The 17,958-nt window shown below is 38.8% G+C and overlaps 1 protein-coding gene across 1 annotated transcript in view; it reads left to right on the plus strand.

Annotated features, from left to right (window-relative positions):
• The window catches only part of LOC121965149 (cAMP-specific 3',5'-cyclic phosphodiesterase 4D-like), a 118,115-nt gene that overhangs the window by 3,716 nt on the left and 96,441 nt on the right, over nucleotides 1–17,958 (plus strand). The window contains exon 2 of the mRNA XM_042515318.1: nucleotides 5,133–5,183. Coding sequence (XP_042371252.1) covers nucleotides 5,169–5,183 — 15 coding nt within the window. The 5' untranslated portion in view covers nucleotides 5,133–5,168. The remainder of the gene's footprint in view (nucleotides 1–5,132; nucleotides 5,184–17,958) is intronic.

The following is a 17,958-nucleotide window of genomic DNA, read 5'->3' on the forward strand; positions in this document are numbered from 1 at the left end:
TGGCTCTTGACAAATTAACTTGTTATATCTTCCTTGTTGAAATCGTTCAAAAACTAAAGTGTAAAAGGAAGTTGTGGTTCATGAGGAGTTATGTACTGGATTATTTTTTGGCGGGGAGCAGTCACTTTCTGAAGTCTGTGGCATGAAAATGAAACTAAATGATAATGAAAATGATAAACATGATCAACTATTTCTTTAATATCCCATTAAAAAGAGACTGTAGAGGGAAGACATATCTGTAATAATGATAGTCATAATCAGAGATGTGCTGGTTAAGGTTGTTAACCACATTTTCCCTCAGCAGATATCTTGTTTCGTAGTGACGCTCTTGAACGTTGCTCAGACTCTTTGCAGTCCCTTATCAGCTGAAATCTCAACAAGCCTATCTGATGTGCGTCACAACAATGACGTCACCACAAGACGCCTTGGGTGTTCACTTTATGATAGTTGATTGTAGAATTAAAGACAAGGACACCGCTGTTGAGATAGTTAATCATTACAGGCTCTGCTGTGCCAGTACAGAAGGGTTCACATTATGCACACTGTGAACTTTTGAATAATTGCAGCATGAGATGACATGAGTTGATTAATAGTGGCAATGTTTTGAAAATTGTTCAATCAAAAGCATTTTCACTTTTGGTCACAGCTTTAAAAATTGAAATATTAGCACTGAACACACTCTAGTAATGCTTCTGAAATTTTAATGAATTGAAAATGTTTTTTATGACTGACACAGCAGACAGCATGTGTCTTTCAGCTGCACTGTTTGCGTTTTTCTTATGACGCTCTAAGTGGTTGACCTTCCTAATGGTCTGCTTTTAATGATGCACTGATTAGGAGACTCATTAGTATCTGAGGGCTTTCCAATTATGCCCTCAAATCGATGCTCTAATTTGTCATTGCAGGAAAATTACAAATATAACTGGCAACATTAATGATGGCTCCTTGGTGTAACATTAAAAAAAAAAAAAACTCCCTGTCCTTTGAATTAAAACTCAGCTCACACCAGAGAAAAGGCCGTCTGTCTTCACTCTGAGCAGTAAAAGATTGCCTGACAAAGAAACTGATCAAAAATGTTGCTACACTGTGGCTGTCAAACGGCATCTTGAAACCGGCAAGAGCTGCGCTTCAAAACAGGTCTGGCAGAGAGTAGAGGAGCGTATCAGGGGGTTTCCAGGTCCACTATAGAGCCTGACAGCAGAAGATCTTTTGACTTGGAGGCAAAGAAATACAAAATACAGCAAGTTTTAAAAGACATAAATATGCAGGAGCTCTCAGTGAGTTCATACTTCTTCTTTTAAGGCTGCACATTTCCTCTAAATATGATTTTCAAAGCAGAGATTTTGATTTAGTTGCGAAGTGGGAGGCGCTATTTTGGACGCCTCTGGTTCTGGAAGGAAAAGTCCCATTCATTTTTCCCTTACACAATAATATGTGACTCACAGTTGGAGCATTCCTTCAGCTCGTTTCGGCATGAAACTCTCCTGGTTGAATCATCAGTCGCAACTAGGCGATGTGAGTTAAAATATCTGGTCCTTTAATAAAGAGAAGTTGATGGTAGAAGCCAAAAACATTGAGGGAGAATATAACTGTGGTGCACTTTGTCAAGAAATAGCCAATCATAGTGCTTAAACTTTGGTGTTGTCCCACTAACAGCAGGCAGGAAATAACGGTTTTGAGAAAACAGAAGTGAATCTGGATTCATTCAGCAACTATGGCACCATTTTTTCTTCTCAAATTGGACAACAAATCTGCCTTAAATTTGCTACCTCTATGTTTCACACTGACTTCTTATTTTCCATGGCAACGGTAATCAAGACTCATGGGTATTGTAGTTTTCAGAACTGTCCACCTTGCTTAACTGACATGCAGAACATGATTTCTCAAAAACAAAATGGGAATTATAACTAAATTAGTTGCCACATCATAAACTATATGATTGTAACATTCTCTGGGAGCGTCCTGTATTTCTGAGCAACACTGAAGATATTAAAAGAAAAGATTGAAATGGGAATACAACACGAAGAAAAACATTTACAGACCTATCCCTCCCCATTCACAACTATATTTAATAATACCAATACTAATACCATCAAAGATTGCTCTGTTATATGTGCATGAATCTGTAAAGCATCCATAAGAACCCACTAAATCAGTTCAATGTATGCGTTGGTCTTTTTTGTAAATCAGATAAATGTAGAATATGATAAATTGTGCAAGTGCACAAGCCCGCTCTTGATCCCCTCAGTTAGTCATAAATGACTGCAGATACACTTCGGCTGTTGTGAATACAACTGAGTGACACCTGTTAATCAGGAGTCCTTTTTAAGTTTACAGCCCTCATCAATAAAGATCAATAAAATTAAATCAACAGTCAACTCGCACTCATAAAAAATGGGAGTGGACAAAAGATAAGACATACCCTTCACTGTAACACAACACCATAAACTAAACAAACTATAATAGCAGATTTTACACATGCATAGCGAAGACAGATCTCTGCTTTTTTATGCAAAAAGTAGACAATAATGTATTTTCTATTCTAAACTCCAGTCTCCAAAAAGACCATGAAATTAGACATGAACATTATGAACCCCGTTCTAAAACACCTCATCATTATAACTGTCATGAAGGTGAAATTTATCCAGCAAGTCCTCCAAATGAACTGACACACTGCATCGATTGTCCATGCCCTGCAGAGCATTTTCTGATCGGACGCTCCTATCAGCAAGACATCATCATCTGTCTGTGCCCTCAAAACTGTCAGAAAAACCATTTTCTAAATCAGCTCTTGTTGTTTGTCTAGAGAGGACAATCGCCAACAATATGTCTCAGGGATGTTGTCTCAGACTGGCTCAGGTGCACCTTAACCACCAACAGTTTATTTGTGGGAGAAGATGCAAGTGTTTTTAATATGTCTTACTTGAGATCTTATTTATTGATTGTCAGAAACAACATCTTTTGCAGACCTTACAGTACCAGAATAGAGAAGAAAAATATAATCTAAGTAAGCAGCAGATATCAAGTGGTGGTGCAATGATTAGACTAGTTGTTTAATCAATTATTTGATTGACAAAAATTAATGGGCAACTATTTTGATAATCATAAAACCATTTGAGTAGTTTTTTAAAAGCAAACATTTGATACTTTCAGCTTCATAATTGTGATTTTTTTCATGCTTGTCTTGGAATGTCTTCGGCTTTGGGACTGTGGGAGATTACAAAAGGCATTTTTCACAAATTTTTAATATGTCATGGACAAAAGAAATAATTGATTAATCAACAGAATAATAATCAACAGCCGTAGCCCTAATGGAAAGCAATTGTCCAGCCTGTGTTAATGGGCTCAACTCTGTAAAAGCATTGGTATGGATTCACATTAAAAGACACAGAGAGCAGATGTTAATCTTTTACACTGAATGTCTGATAACCTGATGGAGTCGACTGTTTTGGATGCTGAGCATGAATTAAACATTTTCCATTGTTTTATGATGTTTGTATAAAACTAAAACTGAATGGTAGATTAAATGGACTATTTTGCCCTAAAGGAAAGTTTAATGATCCACAACCTTCACTGGCTCCTATTGACTTGCAGCAGGAATTGCATGTCATGAAACTGACTTCTCGTACACTAATCTCTGTTTCGCTCCTCTTATTGTGCCACCGGGGGGGCCTGTAGGTTGTTACTGACAGAAACAAAGTCAAATTTGAACCGCAGAGTAGAATAATGTAATGAGAGCTGTGACACAACACAAATCTCCAGTTGATGTATATCAGCACAACAGATACTGGAATACCTTGAAAACTGTTGCAGCATCTTCTGTGTTTTGTCAAGTCGGATGATGTCATAGTGATGTCACCAGGCTTATCTTAATTTGGGTTTGAGACTTAAATTAATTACTTTACCAAAAAGCCTGCGTTAAAAATTGGAGGCGAGTTTGAAAGATGTTTGCAAAGATGTGGGCTACTAATAGGATTATTATGGGAAATGTAGGAAAAGGACTAAAAGTCAGGATATATTGACCTCTGCTGCATTGATTTTGACTATTTTTATACCTCCACACTGGCGACAGCCATAGCTGAAGGTATTACGGTACGACTGTGCATCGGTGTAGCTGGTCATGCTGTTGCGTCGTCACTTGTACAGTGAACACAGTTTAAGAAGTTTAATTGACTTGCCAGTTAACACTTAATCCTTCACTTTAGAGGAACCTCCTTTTAACTGGCCATTACATTCTGCTGACTACCAGGAATAAAGTAAATATCAATAAATAAAATGTGTCATAATTGAATATATTGAGTCTAACTCTCACCAGGTGCTTAAATATCCTCAATGGTAGAAACCAAAACTAGGGTACTGGTGCTGTCAATTTTCCACTTGATGACTTATTGTCGCTCATATAAATGATTCGCTTAAGAATATCTCCTACTTTCGTTTGGCTGAGAACCGTACACAACAGATTTTGTCCCTGCTGTCTAGTGTTTGCAATAATTTCTGCTTTTCGTGTAAAACTTTTGCCATCTTGAATCTATTGGGCTGAGCACTCCACGCGTGTGTCAAGGAAAGAAACAAATCCGACGTCATAAACGTGCTTTATCGTGATTTTTTTCTGGCTGGGTCAAAAGGCATTTTAGCCTTCATGCTGCCGCCAGCGTGCTCATAGATCATTCCGCCATCACTGAGCACATGGTAATGCCAGGTGGTGTTGATGAATCATATGAATACTTTATAGATGAGTGTCTTCATTAATGTTTAGTTTTTATAGGCCACTTACACTTTGTTTCTTCTTTATATGTATTACAGACCTGCAGTCATATCTCATAATACTTTTTATTTTGTTTTTTCTTGTGTTTAATTTTATTTACAAATGCAAAACTGAAGTAAAATGGTAAAGAAATTCTGTTTTGGGCAGGAAAATGACTTTTCAGTGCCAGAAATCTATGCAGACAGTGAACTGATCAATTTGCAGAACTGTTTATGAATATTTTCATAAGAAAAACCACCAGTCTCTCGTATTTCCCCTTTAAGTGAACGTATTTTATGAGTATACCTCAAAATGATCAAATTGGATTACAAAGAGTGATGAATGTCATGTTAAAACTGCTTCTCTGTTGTTTTTTTCTTTGTTTCAGCTGCTGTCTTGCTGCTGCAACAAATAACGAGCATCAATGTCTCGGCTTGAGGTAAATAAGGCACACACACACACACACATGCACACACACACAAGCACACACACACAGCCCTCCTACCTTCCTTATCAAGTCTGTAGCAAACTTAAGCGAAGTCCTGAGTAAGATCTGCCTGCAGCTGCGCGTCACGTTGTGCCTCTCTCATGATGACTGGGTTAGGACTTGGATTACCTCAGGGCCATAAAAGTTTTATCTTAACTTCGGGGCAGTGTTCGCTGTTAATAAAGACATAGGGGACATGCACACACACACGCATATACACACAGTAAGTGTCTTATCAAGATCAAGTTCGCCACGTCAGATGTTGTTAAAAAGTTAGAAGCATTTTAAAATGGCTTTAATTATTATCTTGCACAAAATAATGCTTCAAAGACTGTACTTTGCATTTTGAAGGACATATTGGCAATTATGAATTTAATGCAATATAACTTTAACCACAGAAGGTCTAAAAGTTACAGGAGTGAGTTCAGCTTCCTGGCACAGCACCAAAAGGAATATCTAAGACATCCCAGAGTTGGTAGTGAGTCACACATGTGCAAGTCACAAGCAAGTCTGAAGTTACTATGGTGATAAGCAAGCAAGTCAAGTCGAGTCACTGCTTAGTCACACAAGACAAGTCAAGTCATCGCTCTCAGGTAAAGCAAGTGACAGGTCAAGTATGATATTCTGATTATCTGGCCAAAGATTAGATTCTAGCTAAGCTAATAAGTTAGCCAAAGACACACATCCACAAACATTTGTTTGTGGGTTTGTTAGTCAAGAAAGTCTCAAGTCCTCAAATTTGGATCTAATGTCATTTTAAGTCGACACTAATGTGTAGCCATGCCAACAAGTTGCTTTGCCAGGGTTTTAAAAGTGATGCAGAGCAAATAAAGGACAAAACACAATGTTAGACAACATTAAAAAGGCATGTTGATTTAGAACAGCCTTGATAGCATTGTCTATCATGTTTATGGTTCTTGCCAGTGTTATTATTGCTGCTCATATGGCGCACAGCTTCAACAATACTTGACAGCAGCTTGACAGTGGTGTTAGTCCCGCCTGCAGGCACTGTAATCAAGTCCCCTTGCGAGACTCATTGGTTGTTTTTCATTTTAACAAAAAACTGCTGTTTCTTGTCACTATGACAGATAAATCTGTCAACTCGAAATCAGTGGAGTGGGATTTCAAAGGTCTGAACCCAGGCAAAATTACCATTCTTATAAACCAGGGGTGGTATTCACAGACACTCAGATCCGCTCAGAGAGCCCCTAACTTAGCCCAAAAATTTCTAGCAAGGAGAGTTATCTTTAGACTGATTCAGGAAAATTCTCAGAGCAACTCTGAGTGAGGAAGAAACAGAAACTTTATTTTTGTGAGGAGGTGTGGTTTACTCCATTACTAGGTATGATACATTCTTTTAAAATATGTGATTGGTTGTCATAGATTCCCCCTTTTGTGAGCCTTCAAAGTGTGGAGGACACCCAGTGGAAATTAAATGAACTGCACCACAATATGAGACTGAAAGTGCATTGCGTGTGATCACAACACACTGCTGCACTATAAGATTTCGTAAGAATCATTATTGCCCTTGGTGGGAGCTGTGAGTGAAATCTCTGAGATCGATCACAAACATTGTTCCTAATCTGTAGCATTTCTTTAACTCACTGTCATCGAGCCTTTGGAGAATATTTCTCCTACCTCTCTGTCTTTTGTGCCGTCTTTACCAGGATCCAGTCTAGTATTAGGTAGCTTTGCGAATACACCTGTTGTTCTTTTTTCATTTTTTAGAAAGCTCTGAAGTGCGCAAAACCAAATATGTCATGGATATTTACCACAAAATATCTAAATCTTGATTACACAATTGTACAATTAGGGTTTAAAATTATGTCAAAATAAATAAAATGGTTTAGTCTTTATTTGATGGCAGAAGGTAACCATTATGCTTTATTGTAGATGTCTAAATTTTTTCCAATTGGGTGCAGGCGAGTCACTCAGTGTCAGCCTTTTATCTTTGTGATCACAGAAACCCCCCCACAGCTTTACCCCATGGCTGCTCTATAACTTAACTTTTTGAGGGAAAAAAATCAATCTTTCCTCAAAAACCCTCTGCTTCTGTCTGCCTGCAGTGTTAATCATGACACACTGTACGCCTACAGAGATGGAGGGAGAGAGTTGATTGGAGACTGGCTGTATTTATGGAGCGACACAAATTATACTCTTTGCACCTCCAGGTGTCATTATATGCACAGGTGAATGTTTTCAGCTTTGCATCGGAGGAACAGCTTCTTCTGGCTGTCTGCCCTTATACACTCACACATGTCTCACATCACTCACACAGCGGGGAGGTTTGTCTCACACCGCTCTCTCCACCATTAGAATAGATTAATATTCATTTTCCCAATTAGGGAAACAGCAGCGGCTTTGATTGCTCTCATGGAAGATCACCGTGTCCTGATGAAATGCTCTTATTATCTCTGATTACATCACGCCACTGTTAAAGGGACAGTTCACCCCTATAACCAAAAGATGGTTGTCTTCTCACCTGTGGTGCTATTTATCAGTCTGAATGTTTTTAATGTGAGTTTCCAAGGGTTGGAGGAATTTGCTGTGGTATGGGTGTACATAGTCCAGTTATATGAACAAACCACACCTGCCAAATATATCACTTTGCAGAAGGGAAGTGTGCATCTAGTCATGACAACATGTAAACATGAATGGCGTCCTCCTCGGCTAAGCTGTAACGTCAGCTAGCTCGGTGGCGTTAGGTAAGCTAGCAGTAGTTGCACATTTCCTTTTGCGTGGTGATTCGGTTGGTGGATGTAGTTCCTAGATTGAATCGCTCACATCAAGGTCTGTTGATTATCTTGAGTAATCGGGTCATGATTTCTGAAAAGAGACATTGCTGTTGACCTTTTCAAATATATATATATATTTTGGCACTTTGAGCACCACAAACCGAGTGCTATCAGGTTCCATCATATTTGAGAGAAGGCAGACATCTCTGCGGTTGATATTTCTAACGTTCGGCAACTCACACAAACAACCCAGATTAGGGGGTTGTACAACGGAGCAAGTTCAACAGAGCCAGGCTCTCTTTGCCTGAGCTGGCTCGACAGTTCCCGAAGCCCTGGTCAGAGACCAGGGACCGTGAAGGTGGTTGTCAACTGTCTCTGTTAAGCCACGCTCTCTGCCTCAGGCTCTGAGCATGTTCACATTAAATGAGTCAAATGACGCGCTGACTTAAAAATGATTGATTGTGTGCTGCCTCCTTCCACCTTTAAAGAATATTTAAAAAGAGCTACTGTAAAATAACTACTGTCTCTTTAATTTAGGTGAGAGAGGAACACCAGCAGAAAGCAACTAATTGTATGAATGCAAATGAAAGTCAATATAACCTATTATTTTTATCTCTCCAGTATTGCTAATGTGACAGCTGCACAGTCTGCAGCTCTTAAAGTTTAAACTTGATTTTAGCTTGAGTGCATTTTAACATTCTAATAAAGAGCTATATTTAGGTCTGACACTGTCCCATAATGAAGGATACTTATGAACTGCTTTAGGTTTTGGACAAAATAAAGAAATAAATTTACCTGATTAAACATTATCTGTGATGGATATGTTTATCTATTAGCTGTAATATACCAGCAGTGTAAAAAAAAAAAAAAAACAGACCAGAGCAAATAACAACAAAGGATACATAATCTGAAGACGTATGGTATGATTTAAGGATTATTACCACATTTCATTTCATGTGCAAGTAAATGTCATCCTGTTTAAGAATATGATAAACTGTAATTCTACCTGTGGTGTCATTTTACAATCACTGTGGACAAACGGACCCGAAAACACCACAGACACATTCAGTTGCACAACAACCTTGTGAATAAAATAAACCATATTCTTGCTCAGATATTATGCATCATTGATGTACTGTAGGTTCCTGTGAAGAAAAGTGACACATACAGATACATACAGTAGGCGCTACTGTAATTGCAGGGCTTTGTTCTTTGGTATTTATGCAGCATAACAGCTTAACAAGTTGGATAAAGTGTATTTATAGTGTTTTCCTATAGCTTCCAATCACTCATATACTGACAGTGATTATAGAGTGACACCACTTAAAGAAGCTGTGAAAGGCACTTTCTAGCTATTTCAATATATATATATATATTTATATATATATTTATATATTATATATAGCTTGAATTTAAACAAGCTGGTAAAAAATACCTGTTGTGTGAAGACCTAAAGCACAGACAGGCTATTTGTAATTTTTAAAAGTAGAATTCCTAAATTCATTGGAAGGTATGAAGGGCTGAGTAGAAAGAAGAGAATATGCAGCCTTTGTAATGACAATCGTAAGGCCGAGCAGCATCATATTCTGTTTGGATGTTAGAGTATAAGCTCAATGAACTACAGAGAAGGTATTTGCCAAAGTATTTTTTAAATTGCCCGTCTATGTTTAAGGTAATGTTGTTATTGCAGTCGGATAAGCCAAAAGTTATATGTAAACTAGGTGCTTTTTGAAGGATGTCCTGCCCTAGTTTAAGTAACATTAGTTGTACTTTAGCCATGCTGTGTGCCATTTTTCTGTGATTTTGTATGTAAAGTTTGTTCTCCATACTGTCTGAAATGGTGTTGTTGAGATAAAGTAATAAATGAAATAAAAATTCCAACCAGGTTATGTCTGCAGTATAATGGTAATCTAGCTAAGAGAGCCAGCTTCGTAGGACTGAAAACTTTGGCTTAAGACTCAACAAAATGTGTATTTTTGATTTTTTGGATGAATTTTCCCTTTAACAGTCAGAGCTCAGCTCTGTTTGTTTGTCTTTATCCATAAGCATATGCACACCTTGTCCTTGCATGGAGTGTATAGATAAATGTGTATAGGCTGTGTAAGGCAGATGGGCACACAGTGCATTGTGGGATACCTGTGGCAAATTGGATCGTGGACAGAGCAGCAGGATATGTCGGTGTATCAGGTGCTTCTCTCTTGAATGGCATGACTCCTCCACTGTGTTTCCTTTTTTTTATTTTGACCAGTGTGTCAAAAACCTACACTGTTGAGGGCAGGCAGGCTTCAGTTTTTAGTCCCGTTTTAAGCAGACAACATGCAGATCTCAAAATTTCAGATCTTAATTTTATAAGAGCACTCCGCTCTTTCGACTGAGCTGAAACACCCTTCTGACACCCATCAGCTTGTTTATTCTGAGCACAAAAGGCTGAATTGTGATGTCAGTTTTCTGTGTTTATCTGCAAGGAAATTAAAATGATTGGTGGAAGGTGTCTGGAGCCAAATCTCAAGGAGCTGTTAAGTTACACAAAAGCTCTGATTAACTGCAGTTGAGAGTAATTGCCACATTTATGCAACAGGCTAACTGATTTGCCTAAATGAGAGCAAGATGGAGAAAGAGAGTCAGTATCAGAAGAGAAAATGGTTTACTGGATCGTAAATCTAAGATGGAAAATAAAACAAATTGTTAAAATGGAAATGAAATTATTAATAAGACCTTCTTGAGAAGCTACAACTGAACTCAAACTTTATTTACTACAGCAGATGGTAGACCTTCTGTTGGATTGTTCCACTTTGGATAGCACAGAGCATAACACTCCATAAAAAAAATGTTGTGGAGTAGGAGTATTAAGTAGCATGAAATGAAAATACTCAAAGTACAAGTACTTCAGAATTTCACTTAAAGGGTAACTGGTATTTTTCAACATGGGCCATATTTTCCCATGTGTTTGTTTCTGAGTGACTAATGGGAACAACAGTTATTGAATTTGGTCCAGTATTTGGTGACAGGACTGCAGCTGGCATCAGTGAAACAGGCTGCAGAGTAACTGCTAGGGGCATTTGTGCAATGTCCATTTACATCCTCTAAAATTGCTTGTTTTTGCCACTGACAGGCTCAGATTATTAGTTATTGTTATTGAAAACATTATGGAAAACATCTCTACAGAAACATGTTTTTGTAAAAGAGTAAGATACTTTTTCGTTAACCAGAATCAGCCCCCAAAATTGCCATTGCCAAACCCACCAGACTCCTTTTAAATAAACTGTCTTTTTTTTTGGGGGGGGGGGGGGGGGGGGGGGGGGGGGGGGGGGGGGGGGGGGGGGGGGGGGGGGGGGGGGGGTTTTTGTAAAACGGACTTCATTGAAAGTCAGCAGAAACAAAACAAATTTTACAGAAACATCTTGGGTAATTTTTCCATACTTTTAACAGTCACCAACTCTGGTTTGGTTGAAATACACCCTAAATTCAACAAATTAGATTCAAAAAATGCGAAACTCTATATATGCTAAAAATATTGATTATTTAAATGGAGTCTTGTTGGTTTGGCAATAGCGTCTCTGTAGGCATCCATTCCATAAGTTGTCAGACAGTCAGAATAACAACCTGTGCATGTCAGTGGCAAAAAAACCAAAACTTTTAGTGGACGTTAACTGATGGTGCATAAATGCCCCAAATGGTTACACTGCAGCCTAATTCACAGCTGCTGTCTGCTACCCTGTCGCTCAGTACTGGACCAGTAACAAAAATTGTTGTTCCCATTAGTCACTTAGACCCAAAATATGGGAAACAGAGTCCAGACTGAAAAATATCAAAGTCATCCTTTAAGTAGTTAGTAAATTAACATTGCCCCATTGTAAGCAGGTATATATTTTTTACAATGTTTTACTGTCTCAGTGATTTAAGGTTTGTCGTTCGATACCACTGTCGTCACAACGTTTCATTTTGCTTTATTTTGAAAGGCTAGGCTTTTCTCTGTAATGTTTTTGGGTTTGTTTGGGGGTTTTTTTGTTTTGTTTTTTTTTCCATGCTAGATAAGGTTTTTCCAATATTTCGTTACTACTACTACTACTACTAAACCACATTCATCTGTACTGCACTGAGCCACTACTTCGTGACTTGAACACTGATGCGGCTAAGGGTTGGAGTTTGATTCCCACTGTGTCCTGCCACACTGTGCTGAAAAATACAACAAGGACTTTGGGACAGATAGTGAGTCATGAGCATTGAAACACTCTTGATTAATGGAGAACCGTGATGAGGATGAGTCCCATCATCTCATTGTTTTTTTTTAAAAGCAGAGCACCTGTTGTCCCATCTGACCACACACCAGCCGACTCATTCTCACGTCTTGTGTGTTGCGTGGCAGGAGATTGGCCAGGTGATAAGACAACCAGCTGTGTTCTCTCTGATTGGCTGTAAAAAAAATGTGTCCCTCAGCTAAAAATAATAAGGAAAACAACATGTTAAAGCAAAGCAGAAACTTGTAAATGAAGGTGTATTGTGCAGTTGTCAGGTTAAAATGTCATACCTGCAAAATGTCAACGTGGGAGGGAAGATATCAGATCAGTGTGAGCGCTTGAAAAAACAGCAGTGTGCAGCGATACAGAGGAAACTACTGTTAATTCAGTCGCTGTTCTGACACAAATATTCAGTCAGTGAGTCTGAAAAAAACCCCAAAGGGAACCAGTTTATTATGAAAAGTAAATTACTTTTATCATATGTGTTGACCCAAAACCCACCGTGTGTTAACATGCACCTGTGTAACTGGGTTATGGTCTGATACTTTTAAAAATGTCATGCAAACAAGAAACCCTGTTCCTGTAGTCTCTCTTCATCTCTCCGTTTCCCTTCATCTGTATGCTAAGCTTTCGGGGCATGTTTACAGCCTGGTACAAAAATATTGGTTTTGGTCTCTTTTGATCTCTTAAGCTTATTTCCTCCTTTGTGACAACTTTAGGGAGAGAATTTTTATATAACTTAGCACTTTACATTTTATGAAGGCTCTAATTTATGCAGAATTGAGGGTGTGGTAGCCTTGAGTGACAGGCTGTCAGCTAAACATGTTCTTATCCCAACTTGTCAAATGCAGTTGCTTTGAATGGAAAAAAATTGCCAGGCAGTGTGTAAAAGAGCATCAGCATTTGTTTTGTCTTAGAAAACTGTCTTGTTTTTATATTGATAAAATCTCTATGACCCTCATTTATCAGACTTTTATTGAATGTATTTTGTCTTTTTTACTTGCATCATGGTTTGCTGACCTGTCTCTGAGGAACAAAATCTCTTTAACCCAAGTTGTCAAGTGGGCTATAAGCTTATAGATGAGTCTCAACTCAACCTGTCAGCTCATTACACGTCATAGCTGCAGCATAATGCCAGCTCTATTCTTCAGGACTGTTCCCATCTCTTAAATAGAGGATTCCAGCTTCTTTGGTTGGCCATTGGCTTGTGGGCCCCAGGTGCAGAATATAGAAATACTTTTGTACCTGCAGCTACTGCAAAACTGAACAAAGCTAGCACAAGATGATGCACTTGGCAGCTTTGGAATGTGCGTGTGCGTGTGTGTTTGTGTGTGTGTGTACCTTTGAGTACAATAAAGTAACCTCAAAACCTCCTTGTTGGGTATGAGGTGCTGGTACTTTCCTGTGTCTGTTTTGGACGTTTTGGGATGCCATGTTAAGTTATGTATTTTATATGCAATGTGTATTTTCAAAATACATTTTCATCTTCAGGAAATGCACACTTTGTGCTAGACGCATGCATACTTTTTCAAAATAAAGCTACAATCTAAGTTTGTATGTTATTTCCTCAGGTTTAGGCAACAAAAGCATGTTATTAGGTTTATATTTAAAACAAAAAAAAAATCATGGATAGCCTTGACTTTCACATGAGAAAAGAACATTGGGCTCTCGGGTGAAAGTCCTGACTTTGTTTGACCATCTACCTCCCCTCCTGCCCTCAAAATAGGGACTCTTTTTTTTTATGGTAGCTGTCAGCAGTGTTATAATTGCCCGCTGCCTGCTTCCCGCTGCATATCATATCACCAACAGTTTGACCATTACCACTGCCTCTAAAACTAATTCTCATCATACTGCCGTAAAAGGTGTCTCTCTGCCTCTGTGTCTGATGCCAACATCACTGACAAAGCAGCAGTATTTCACGAGTAAGAAAGTCTAGTCTGCTAGGCACATGAATTGGATCCAGCCCTTGCTCCTCCCCAGCTCCACCTTCTTGTCCAAACCTGGTCACTTTAGGTCACGTCTTGCTCCATCATAAAACATGGCGATGACTGGTTCATTTCACTGAGGCATCCACAGTCACCTTGGGTTTAAATATATTCAATATGAAAATAAAGATATGGGTGAGAATAACAGTTCTGCAATCATTGAAAAGATCCCTAATAAACGACAGTGAACAAATGCTTTTTAAATGGAGCTATTGTATATTGGCCTCCACTCATTTGAGCACATCCAAAAACGTCTGTCCAACCAAGTGCACCCAAAGAGGCTAAAAAAGCGTGCACAAAAGAAACACCTAAGCCGACACCATCCCTTCATTTCTAGTACTTTCTGCTGTAACTCTTCAACATCGCAGTTCATGTCACATTGTGCATGTGTTATGCCTTCCTTTAATAGCCTTACCACAAACAAATGGGTGACGTCACCGTTGCAACATCCATTATGTTTATAGTCTATTTACATGTATGTATGTATGTATGTATGTGTACTGGTAACTTTTTTTAAAAACCAAAGACTTCCAATGGCATCTGATCAACTTGATGAATGAAACATGCAGCAACTCATCCTCTCATTTAAAATAATTCCATCCAAAGTCAATCAAAAACTGACACTAACAAAAAGTATGAAATCTAATTATTTTCACTTGTGAGCATTGGACGTTTTTTTTAAATTCTGACTGGTTATGATGGTTTGCATATCCTGGTTTCTCAGTGTAACCCGGTTTCTTGAGTGCATGTGAATGTACTGCAGTGCAGGAAGTGAATTATCTGAGAGTGTGAATTTTGTGGAAATCAGTAGTTCTTATCAGAACATTTGTCATTTAAATAAGGTTTATATTAAAATAGATGAAATTTCATTAATCCCTGTGTGTAACTATAGTTCCAAAGATGATAAAATACATAACAATTAAAGTAGCCTGGTGTTACTTTAAAGGAGCGTCCCTTCAACTTGCTTGATGGTGAGCTTGACTGTTCATTCTCGGCAACGACTCAAGGTCCATTTGTTCTGGAGCTTTTGCCCTTATCACATGGACTTCATCAGCAGAAAAAGCAGTTGGAGGTGAGGATGTTTAATTGTTTAATTGGGCTAAAAATAGGGTTCTACCCAACTCAACCCAAAGAGTGATATAACTTGAATCGGATTTGGCTGTTCAATATGAATATTTGAAAATTCATTTTGTTTTCCATATGAAGTTTTAAAGTTTGAAGTGGGCTCAGTGGGACATTCAGTGTGACACGACATTCATGTAAAATAATAAACTAACGACGCTAACAACAAATCGTGTATGTGCAATAGTATTTTTTGACAGCACTAGATAACAAACAAAAGCCAGCAACTGCAGCGTATTTTCTTGCTCTGAACTGTAAATTCACCACTTCTAAGGGGAAGAGCAGTCTCTCTCTCCCTCTGTACCAAGTATCTCCTCTGTGCCGCAGCTGCTGGAATTGAAGAGCGGCATGGAAGTCGAAAGCACTCACTCTGCAGCAAAATCTGGAGACCAAAACATCATAAGAAGCACACTGACTAGCAAAGAAAAGAAAAGAAAAGAAAAGAAAACAAAACAACTGCTTGACTACACCGAACTGAGGTCAAATATGTGTACAACAATTTATCTGTCAAAGTCAAGAATTCATCATTTCAATCCCTGATTGCCCAGAAAGGTTTAACTTCTTTCTCCAGCTCTCTTTTCACATTCTTAACTATTTTTGTCACTTTTCATCTGAACAGCCAAGTGCAGCACTATTGATGTCTTCCAGGAAAGAGCAACCATTTGATCAACTCCCAAGTTTGTGGAGCTTTATGTCTGTTACACAGGTTAAAACCATTTGTTTTATCTGACTGGAAGAAAATAACCAAAGAGAAAAACAGTTACCTCAAGATCTTTAGATACACAGGGAAACGTCGTATTGATATCCAATAGTACCGGACACAAAGACTGCCTGACCTGATGGGTGCGTATCGCAGCTTGAGGTGGCCCGTCATGAAATGTTTGGTTTTTGACGCTTGACGACAACAAGCAGGGAAATGAGACTTGCTGTTGCAGTTTCTGTGATGGCAGATCAATACCCATCACCGCTCTCTGAACACCTCTCACCAGGTGACAACTCCGCCGCCTCAGCTGAGGCACAAATGACATAGCTACCTGGGCCTGGACTAAAATGAACATGGATTTTTTGGGGTTTTGTGTTATCTTGGCTAACTCAATATCATTTGACACTTTTAAATGAGGAGAAGTCGTTTTGGTTTTGTACTTTTAAAAATATACACACACACACAAACATACACACACACGCAAGCAGGATTTCACACTGGATTTGCAGACAAAGCCGCTGTCGCCTTTCACCGCTGCAATCTGCAATCAGAGTGCATTAACTGATATTAAATGGATTTGCAAAGAGAACATGGAAGAAAAGCCAATTTAATGGCCTGGGAAGGAGACAAACAAACTACTTACTTAGTGTCAGATGTGAAAAGTGTTTGTGCTACGCCTGCAATAACCACAGGGCAGATCGGGCAGATGCCACCCATCTTTGGACTAACGTGTAAATTCATTATTGATTCAGTTATTTGTTAAACTATTTTAAATTGAGAAATCTAATTAATTTTAGAACTTAGTTTGTTGTGTCAGGACTCTGATGATTCTCATTTGGACTACTACATCATTTGTATACAGAATATATTCATGCATAAACAGTGATGTTTTTCACTCATATGGTAGTTGTAACTGATTAGATCTTGTAATTTGTGGGAGACATTAAAGTCAAACTCCAATGTTTTATTAATGGAAATCTGAGACATTAGTGTTATTGTTCAGATGTAAGGTGTACAATTATTGTTTTGTAAGGTTAGTCAAGTGGTGGAAGACCAAACGAGAGCATGGGGGATATGTCCACCAAAGCATTTTTTTTCTTTTTCTGAGGTCAGTTAAAAAATGTTAAATGTCGGTAAAAAATTGCTTCACTCACTTGTTACTGTCGCTGTAGCAGCCCGGTCACAGTGGAGGAGGGACCAACAGGCCACTGCAAAGATGAGCTGATACATCCAATATTAACAAGTTCCAAATATCAATTGTGGCTAAATCTGTCAATAAAAACTATACCATGCTTCCTCTTATAAACTGACACAGACCAGGGGGGGTTGTCCCTTTTTCCTGCATTATATGGCATTCCCTTTATCCAGAGCAGGTACTCTACCATTGTGCCGTCATGTTAACTTCTGTGGATATTTTGTATCATAGCAACCAGATGCAATCAAAGCGTCTCAGCTGCAAACGCTGTGCCTCTGAAGTGCTGTCAAACACTTACAGCTGGATGATTCCTGAGGAGCACCCGTCATTTTCAGCGGTTTTCTCGTGGCTCTGTGAGGCTGCACTGTCCAGTGGTGCTTTGAGCTAAATGCTAGTATTGGCATGCTAACATGCTCACAATTGTTGTGTTGCGACTCAACGCGTTCAGGACAGGTCTGTAATTGTACGGACATGTACCAAAACCCTAGATCTATTCAGCCTTACCACTGTAAACAGTTCTCTTAAATGTAGGTAGGGTTGTTACTGGAAAGTAGGCCCAATAGCCACGTTGTGGCTGCATCCAGCTCTGTATTTCCTCTTCTGCGCCTCACTGATAGTCCACAGAGCAGGGTTACACACCAACATTTTTGACACAAGAAGAACAAGCTGGAATGTTTGCACTCTGTCACAATCAATTGGATACTTTTAAAAAAACTAGTGTGCGCATTGAGTCTGAGTCGAACAGGAGT

The sequence above is a fragment of the Plectropomus leopardus genome, chromosome 3, assembly GCF_008729295.1.
Source record: "Plectropomus leopardus isolate mb chromosome 3, YSFRI_Pleo_2.0, whole genome shotgun sequence".
Classification (NCBI taxonomy): domain Eukaryota; kingdom Metazoa; phylum Chordata; class Actinopteri; order Perciformes; family Serranidae; genus Plectropomus; species Plectropomus leopardus.